The following is an 8,908-nucleotide window of genomic DNA, read 5'->3' on the forward strand; positions in this document are numbered from 1 at the left end:
TTTCTGTCTCTCTCTAGAACATTTTCAAACCCACTCCTTCTACATAAAACTGTCCGCTATTTATTCCCCATAATCAACTTATTCATTATAACAAGTGCTTGACTTTCACAAGCCAAAAACGGGCTGCCATGTCACACAACCTGTAACTTGCGCCATTATTACTCAAAAAAACTGATAAGAGCTTTTATCTCCTTCCCACTGTAAGCGTAACGTTGAAACTCTCCAGACATGTTTGACGTCTTGTTTGGGTGGAGAAAAGCTTCCAAGTGGTAAGAGTCAAAACAGTACACAAACAAAACAAATAATCTCTTACGTTTGTTTGTTTTTGTTTTTGTTTTTTTGTTTTTATTTCTTTTTCTTTTCTTAGGTGAATCAATTCGGTTGTGTTCTGTTTTTTTGTTTCGCAGCAAGAAAGTGATCAAACTGGCACAGTGCCGGCTCAAGTTGCTGAAGAACAAGAGGCATGTGATAGTCAAGCAATTACGTCAAGACACGGCTCACCTCATCAAGACTGGCTATCAAAACATTGCCTTTAACCGGGTAATCCTTAAATATTCCAGAATCCCATCAATCAAATATTTTCATTATGTTATGTTTTGTTTTTGTTTTTTTTCAAATAGACAAATTTTCTTTGGCTCCTTTGAGCTATTGTTATATAAAGCTCTGATTTTAAATGTCTTGATAGTTTTACTTTGTCCTTATGAAACAGCATCCTCTGACTTTTTCCTCTGTTTTTTGCATTGCGAAACTTTGTTCCTGTCATGTTAGCGTTTATGATAAAAGATTGTTATGATGATCAGCTAACAAGGAAAACTAAGAAAAGATTGAGAGACTTTGTTTGTAAAGAAAAGATTATCAGCAATTTTTACATGTTCATCCCATGAATTGTAGCTTTTCTTTACCAGCAATTTGTTTTTCTTTTCTTTTTCTTTTTTCCTGTTTTTATACATACTTCAGAAGCAGATTAAAGTTCAAATATATTGGTAAAGAAAGGCATTATATTTTATCCATTTAAAGTTCAATTCATTAAAACAGATAGACCCTAGCCTGCAAAGTATTCAAATTTTGGGATTAGAGCTAGAGGGGTGATGCATTTCAGCTGATTATCTCATTCTTATTCAAGAAAGTAGTATAATACCTTTCATAGTCCAAAATTGTGAAGAGCTTTCTGATAGATATAGCTAACAAATTTCAGCTGATCATGACATTCTTATTCAAGAAAGTAGTACAAAATTTTAAGAGCTTTCTGATGGATATAGCTAACAATTTTCTCACCTCAGGCTGAGCAGCTGGTACAGGATGAAACTGTAATGGCAGCATACGACTTGCTGGACCGTTTCTGCGAATTCATCCTCAACAACTTTTCGTGTATCCGAAGACGCAAGTACGGATTGCATCAAAACATGTCATATGCATTTTTCTGCCTTGTTCTTGTGTTGGATAATTGTTGTCTAAATAAATGATAAAAGCTTGTGTTGCGCAATTTGTGCGGTTTCAGGGAATGCCCAAACGATATAAGTGAAGCAGTTTCAAGTCTTATATTTGCCTCTGCAAGATGCGGGGACCTACCTGAACTCAGGGTGATCAGGAAGCTCTTCGAAGATCGCTATGGCAAGAAGTTTGCCATGGCTGCTGTCGAATTGTTCCCCGGGAATCTTGTGAACCTTCAGGTTGTTACTTGCAACATTTCATGAATGTGTTTAAAGGATATGTCTACTTAATTTGCAAACGTTTATCACTTTCTACCCCCCAAAAATAGGCTCTCAGTGACATGAATTGTGTCTAAAATACAGGTGATGGAGACACTATCAATGAAGCCAGTAACAGATGAGATGAAGCATAAAACGGTCAATGAAATCACTCAAGACTACTGTCTCCAAAAACCAGAGGTTTTAGCGCTTGAATTCTATCCCGAATGGCAACAAGAAGAACCGGTAACTTCATTAGCTTTATCAACATGATATAACGAACACAATGATTCTTTTTCCTTATTCTGTTTTTGCTAAAATTAAAGTGATCTTTTTGTTTCCCCAAAACTGCAGGTAAAAGAAAGCAGTGAGCCCAAAGTACCGGCGAAAGATGTTCAAACATCAAATGCTGAGATAGAAGCACAAATCATACTTGTTGATTCATCACCAAGTAGGACTAACTTATTGACTGAACCATCATCAGGTAGTGCTTCTGATGTTTCTTCTGCCGTTCAGCAAGCTTTGCCAAATGTTTCGAAATCTACATTTCAGAATAAGGCAGAGAAAGTAGAGAATTCAGTTGAAGCAGATTCTCGAAAAACGTCTAGTCTAGGCAATGAAGAAAGTAAGAGGATCGTCATCAAGGCCGATACTTATGAAGCTGAAACTGCTTTTGAAAGCAAAGAGGAGAGAAGTATTGGAGCTTCTTCTTCAGAAAACTTGCCAAGATTTTGCGAGGAGACGGTGGTTTATCTGGATGACATAGAGGAGTATCAGTCTTCCACTGTGAAAAATAAAGATTTTCAGGACCAAAGATTCTTCAAGTTCAAGTCTTTAACTGTGTCGAAGAGGGTGAATCTTCGAAACAGTTGTGATCGAAGTTATTGGGACAGACATGAATTGGGGACCGAAAAAGCGAGCTCAAAAGGTTCTCAGAGGAATTGCATTGTGTCTAGGAAAAGATCAAGGAGAAGGTTGGTGTATGACGAAAACCAAAGTATAAAAGATGTTGAATGTGCTAGCTATTATGGTCAGCCACACAAGAGCACTTTCAATCACAAGCATAGATCTTATCACAAAAGAAAGCAACAAAACAAGATGCTGGCAGAGGAAGGTGAAGAAAGATCATCATATGACGCTGAGGTGAGGCAAAAACAATTTCGCAGCAGGGAAATCACGGTTACCCCTTTAACAAGTAACCGCAGATATTATCCAAAGAGACCGTGCTGCAGATGCTGCTGCAACCATGAAAGTCCATGCTATTTTTCGAGCGATGAAGATGGCGATGATTGTGAAGTCTCGTCACGGAAACAAAAGAATTTGGCCAGTAGGCATTGCAAAGACCAAATGATTTGGATTGGGGAGTCGAATAAAGAAACGAAACGGGTTGCAATGCCTCCAAAACCAAGGAGAAGAAGCTATGACAATGGAGCTATGGTGTATGATGTTTTCACCTATCCCGAACACCGAATTCATAAACAAAACAACGAATTGAAAGGGGCGGTGGAGGAGCTTGGCTTGCAAGGCGGTCGTGCCTCGTTTGACTATTGCAGCACAAAGAAAGACACAGAAGGTCCTCCTTATTTGAGGACAGTGACAATGCCTCTGGAAAGGTCCAAGGATAGTACCAAAGATGACTTTCAGAGATCAAATTCGTGCCCGGTTCCATATCCGAACCATGTCCATCCCAAGTTGCCCGACTGCGATGACTTAACAGCTAGATTCATGGCTCTCAAGAAGGAGAACATGTTGAACAAATTCCATTGTCGAAAGCAGTAAGTTTGGCAAAGAGTACAAGGTTGTCTACACTTTGTATGACAAGTTTGTTTCTTTTTCTATTCAATTTTGTATCTTGTTTTTTTAGAGATTTCCTACGTTGCAAGCTTAGGACCTTCTTTTCCGTTGCCGGTCTAAGAACAATTTGTTCTTGTAACGTTGCTTGGTTGCTCATTGCGTGCGTACAGATCATTACATTTATTCTTTTTAACTTTTGCCACTATTAAACCACGGATGGAAATTGATTCCCTCCAAATCCACACAAACTTTTTCAAGGCAATAATAACGCGCCATATTCGTGGCAAAATATCACCATTACCACTTTTTTTTTCTTTCTCCCTACCTTTTCTTTTCCCCTTTGTTTACTCGTCATCAACAGATCAAAGGGTCAATTAATTACTCCCTAGTATTTTTCATCACTAACTAGGGTGCGAAGCACGTTTGATCATGGCCATTTATTAAGATTCGGGAAATTTCTTCTACGGTAGTTTGATTAAATTTTAACGGTCTTGATTTAAAGTTTTCACGTATGAAAAGTAGAATCAAACACCTAAAAAAAAACTTGTTTTAGCGATGAGACTTTACCCTAAATCCTAAGATCAAAGATACGTAAAATAGTGACATGAGAAAGTCGAGGATGGGTCTAATCAAAAGCACGTGTTTGCTTTTCATTCGAAAGGTCAGAACTATTAAACAGTCAAACGTCTCCGTCCCAATATTAAGCGCAATTAATGCAACTCATAGGGCACATCTCAACAACGGTATAAAAGTTAGAGATGTTTAGTTTATGAATTAAAATTATGTAATTAAAATTATTTTTAATTTATATGTATTTTTTATGAGAAAAAATATTATAATAAATTATGAATTATGATTTAAATTATAATTTAAATTTTTTAACTAAACATTTCCTTAATAGTTTATCTGTGTCGTTATTGTGTGCACCGGCAGAATACAATTACTGCTCTGAATTATTCTCTATACATATCTTACATAGTTTACATGCTTTTCATACTGTTCAGTTTTTAGCATCATCTAATTCGATTTTTTCCATTTATGAGAGTGAAACTCGCCAATGTTTTGTCTTTTATTGTAGATGGACAAATTCTATATTTTTGAGAGTAATAAAATCAAGGAAAAGGAATGAAACAAAATGAACACGCAAAATTTATAAAGTTTTGTCTCAGAACATGATTGCAGTAATTTATTATGATAAAAGAATAAATTTACTAACCCCTTTCTAATAATCCCATAAAATAACACTCCTTTTATACTGAAAACTAGAGTAATTAAATTTTACAAGCCAAGTTATCTGGTAAGGACAATTAATCTTTCGTGACATAATTAGACTCCACAACTTAACAATCATAAACTTTTTTATTTTTTGCTGAATTAACAATCATAGACTTATTATCTCACAATCAATTATGTACCTAAACAAAAATTGGTCGTGGTCTAGGGTCCCAATAATGAACTTTACATAATGTTATATTTAGCCATAATTGCATGGCCTTGTAAAATTAACCATTCATTGCATCAAATTAAAGGCCCTATAGATTTGTTTCACTATGAGTTTAACAATGTCAACATAAAAACATTAAAAAGTGCGGGCTACAAAAGAAAACTACAAGGGAACAAATTTTATGATCCTTATCCTTCACCAAAAATACATTTCATTGCAGACAAAATCCATGCAAAAATATTTTTCACGATTAGTAAGTCGGCACTATAAAGTGACCACTTCGTAGAGTAACTCCTAGTACCAATCAAAACTTTTTTTCCTTCTTCTTTTCAAAACTTTTTTTCCTTTTTCTTTTTTCTATGAATAATTGGCATAAATACTCTAAAACTTTTTAGTAAATAACAGTTTATATTTTTTTAATTTTAAAAAAACACCCTTTAAATTCTTTAAACAGTAGTAATTCAGTCCTTTCCGTTCAATTCAGTTAATTTTTTAACAGGATGACAGGATGTATCACGTGTAATGCATGTGATCCAATATAAGAGGGTATTTTGATCAAATAACAATAACATTAATGGTGAAAATTAAAGTTAAAGGTAAACAATGTTAAAAAATTCTGCAAAGAATGGGAACGCTTCGAAGAAGCACAGAGCTCAACCCAAATGGCATTTCACTTTCATATCCATGGCCAAAAGCCTCAAAGTCATTATCGTGCACCAGTAAAATTTAGAAAGAAACTTTATACCTGAACATGTATTGATCACCAAACACAAGCCAAAGATCAAAGAAAGCCCAAACATTTAAAAAAAAAAAAAACGTGTTGTGTTGAATATGCAAACATTTATGCAGATTGCGGATAAACAAATCAACCCACCAATTTTTAACACCAGAACCAAAACTCAAAAACCACCTCAAGACTTTTGATGGTGCTTGGCAATGGAGAGCTGGGTTTTCACGACAGAGTTGGGCGAGACGAGAGGGGGCTCGCGCTGAGGAGCGGACGAGCGGTGACGAGTGCTCGGAGACGAATCTGGCTTGCAGCGACGGATCTGCTGGCACGAGCTTCCCAGTTCCCACCGTGAGCAGTCCCCATCACCGTTCAGTTCTTCCTCGATCTTCCCAAGTGAGGTAGAGGACATCTACAGACTAGCGAGATCTTCGGCTTCGTATCTTCCATGGAGAGCACTGTGCCATCTCCTCCGACATTAGATCTTCCCAGACGACGCTAGGATGAGATTTGCGATGCCGGAGTGTACTGTGTGACCTGACAATGCTTCCTTTAGCCAACCTCAACATGCTTCCTCAGCCAACATCGGAGACTTCCATTTTTTTATTTTCTTCCGGCGGATTGAAGGCTACTACGGTGGGGGATGAGAAGCTCTCCAAACTAGACTTTTTAACACCCCATTTAGTAATTAGGGCATTTCAGTCTTTTCAGTTAATAGAGTCTCACGTGAGGGTGGCATGTGATTAATAGTCAGGAATTTGACGGCTGTCCGTAAAGGACTAAAATTTCATACTGAAGAGAGTTTGAGGAGTATTTTATCAAAATTAAAAAAACAAGAATCAAATTTAGTAGGTGAGTTTAGGACTATTTGTACTAATTAGGACTCGTTCATTTCACGAAGTCGAGTTTTTAATTAAGACTCGTTCATTTCGCAAAGTCGAGTTTTTAATTTAAAATGACTCGTTCATTTTGTGAAATCGAGTTTTTAATTTAAAATGAGATGTGATATTTTTTAAAAAATTTTTATTGTAATAAACAGAATTAAATGTGATATTTTTAAATTTTTTACTCTAAAAATTTAAAACTGAAAAAACAACGCCTTACTTTTTTTTCTATTTCACATTTTGGCCATATGTATCAAGCTCTTAAGCCACAAAGATTCAGCAAAAGATTTATGTGTCCCTCTGTTAATGTACCACTCCTTTATATGCAAAATTCCAACCAAATTTGTACAGCTCACTTCTCGACAAAGGGTTAAAAAAAGCCACAGTACAATAAAAAAAGCTAAAAAAAAAAAAAAGAAAAAGAAGGATCATGATCTCTTCTAAATAGGAGAAAGCTGATCAGAGCCGTCAAAATTGTAACTTTTTTTTCTATTTTTTCTTTTTGTCCTTTTTCTTGGGCTCCACTCAAGCTGAATATTCCAACCCTAGCTCCACCTTACACGCGCCGTCGCGTCCACTGCCGCACCCGGAGGCCTCGATCCTCCTCTTCTTCATCGGAACTACGTGGCGTGCATGCGCCGTCGGCTCCAAGCCGAGCGTCAGCTCCAGAGCCATCTCATTCTCCCGAATCGACTCCTCAACCTGCGTGGTCACCGTCTCCGGCTCGGCTCGGAACAAGAGAGACGCCGCCGCCGGCTCCGCCGTCTCGACGGATATCATGCTCTCGGTCTCCTTGCTCTCGCCGTCGACAACGTTGACCGCCTCCGACTGGTGGCTCACCGACGACTCGTGGCTCGTTGACCTGTTCAACTCCGCCACGTCAGCGCAGTACCCCGCCCACTTCGGGCTGGCCGTGTCTTGCCCGGTGGAGCCGCAGCCGGCCTTCCTTGCCTTGGGCTTGACGACGGTGGTACCTGTTCGCTTGAACCGGCACCGGGTCTTGACCTTCTGCGGGTCATTGGAGGCCGCGGAGTTCTCATCTTTGGACACGTGGCGGATGTCGTACGCCTTGAGAGGCGGGCCATGGGTGCTCGCGGCGGCTTCCGACGCGATCGGCGTGATCGGCGCGCCTTTGAGAACGGCTTCCACAGCGGCTTGGCAGAGATGCCAGCTCCCTGACCACAGCAGTCCGACTGATCCATAAATCGGATTAACAATCCGACCACACGCCTCGTACAGAAGCGACCGAAAAATCGCTGCAACAAAAACAAATAAAAAATCTTAGCCCCTGTTTGTTTCTCGGGAATGCATGCAAAACCAGAAAAAAAAACAATTTTCAAAGAAGTCAAACACTAACCAGGACGAAGGTGTTCAGGACCGGCGTTAATGAGGTTCATCAGTCCGGCGCGGCCGTAAAACTTGGCGAGGAAGACAGTTGCGTTGGCTTGAGACTCGGGGCTCTTGATCCACTGAAGGCATGGCCGAATGCTGCAGTTTTCGCTGCAGCCCTTGCGTAGTATTCGGCATCCATTACAACTCATCCGCATTTTTCTCTCTTTCTCTGAGAACAAGAAAATTAACAGAAAAACAGATTGATTGTAGAAAGGTTTTTCTTCTTGGTGGTGGGAGAGGAAATAAAGATTGTATAAAGATTGAAGGTAAATTATAAAGTGAATGAGTGCTGGGAAAAAAGATTTACATATATATATATATATATATATACACACTTAGAGGGAAGAGCCGCTGGGATTTTATTAAGCTAACTCTGGGGACGCTGCTGTTTTTTTTTTTTTTTCTAAGTTATTTTATTTTATTAATTTTGTCTTCTCTCTCTAAAAGACCGGTTTCCACATTCAAGGAGGTTAGAACATAGAAGAGCAAGGTACCACTTTTGAAGTTTTGAACCTCCGACTTTTTCTATTTTCTCATATAATATTATATTTATTTAAAAAGAATTAGAGGTCGTACGCTGTTTGGGACACTCGCCTTCTCAGCGTGTGCGGTGGACTCCCCAATTGCTCGGAAGTCGCTACTTATCCCCATTGGGTCGTATCGTACGACGTACGTCGTATTTGGGGTGTAAATCCAAAAAGCCCACAATGCCCATTTTGAGAAAAACGTATATGAATACCAGCCTTGTCTTATTTTTTCTGGTTCGCAATTTAACCTTGTTCGCATTCGGGAATCACTGCATTGGGTGTGAGATTGGGATGAGAATGGAAGGGCAAAAGTGGAAATTTAGAGTGCAAGTTGATCTCGGTGGGGTCCGGCGACAGCTGGGTGTGATGGTGGAGGAAGGCCATGCAAAAGGATACAAAATTTGAGGTGGCAAGAGAGCGGCGCGTGGCAGCCACGGGGAGGTGTCAGAGTG

The 8,908-nt window shown here is 39.0% G+C and overlaps 2 protein-coding genes across 2 annotated transcripts; one reads left to right on the forward strand and one right to left on the reverse strand.

Moving 5' to 3' along the window:
- Positions 1-228: 228 nt before the first annotated feature.
- On the forward strand, positions 229-3,467 carry LOC21391997. The gene is made up of 6 exons (XM_010105484.1): positions 229-269; positions 408-540; positions 1,281-1,384; positions 1,499-1,670; positions 1,794-1,934; positions 2,043-3,467. Exons 1-6 carry the CDS (start codon positions 229-231, stop codon positions 3,465-3,467), a joined length of 2,016 nt encoding a protein of 671 aa, XP_010103786.1.
- Positions 3,468-6,812: 3,345 nt separating this feature from the next.
- On the reverse strand, positions 6,813-8,440 carry LOC21391999 (LOB domain-containing protein 40). Its single transcript, XM_010105486.2, has 2 exons — positions 7,895-8,440; positions 6,813-7,793 (listed from the first exon to the last, which is right to left on the reverse strand). Exons 1-2 carry the CDS (start codon positions 8,082-8,084, stop codon positions 7,063-7,065), a joined length of 921 nt encoding a protein of 306 aa, XP_010103788.1. The 5' UTR covers positions 8,085-8,440; the 3' UTR covers positions 6,813-7,062.
- Positions 8,441-8,908: the final 468 nt, after the last annotated feature.

Source organism: Morus notabilis, unplaced genomic scaffold (genome assembly GCF_000414095.1).
Source record: "Morus notabilis unplaced genomic scaffold, ASM41409v2 Scaffold1006, whole genome shotgun sequence".
NCBI classification, from domain to species: domain Eukaryota; kingdom Viridiplantae; phylum Streptophyta; class Magnoliopsida; order Rosales; family Moraceae; genus Morus; species Morus notabilis.

What these genes read in the sequence shown, in the direction of transcription:
- LOC21391997 (XM_010105484.1), top strand. Translation starts at nt 229, where the DNA reads ATGTTTGACGTCTTGTTTGGGTGGAGAAAAGCTTCCAAGTG. An exon ending in AAAACATTGCCTTTAACCGG is followed by an intron (nt 541 to 1,280) that starts GTAATCCTTAAA and finishes TTCTCACCTCAG; the next exon opens with GCTGAGCAGCTGGTACAGGA. An exon ending in TCGTGTATCCGAAGACGCAA is followed by an intron (nt 1,385 to 1,498) that starts GTACGGATTGCA and finishes GTGCGGTTTCAG; the next exon opens with GGAATGCCCAAACGATATAA.
- LOC21391999 (XM_010105486.2), bottom strand. Translation starts at nt 8,084, where the DNA reads ATGCGGATGAGTTGTAATGGATGCCGAATACTACGCAAGGGCTGCAGC. An exon ending in TCCTGAACACCTTCGTCCTG is followed by an intron (nt 7,794 to 7,894) that starts GTTAGTGTTTGA and finishes TTTTTGTTGCAG; the next exon opens with CGATTTTTCGGTCGCTTCTG.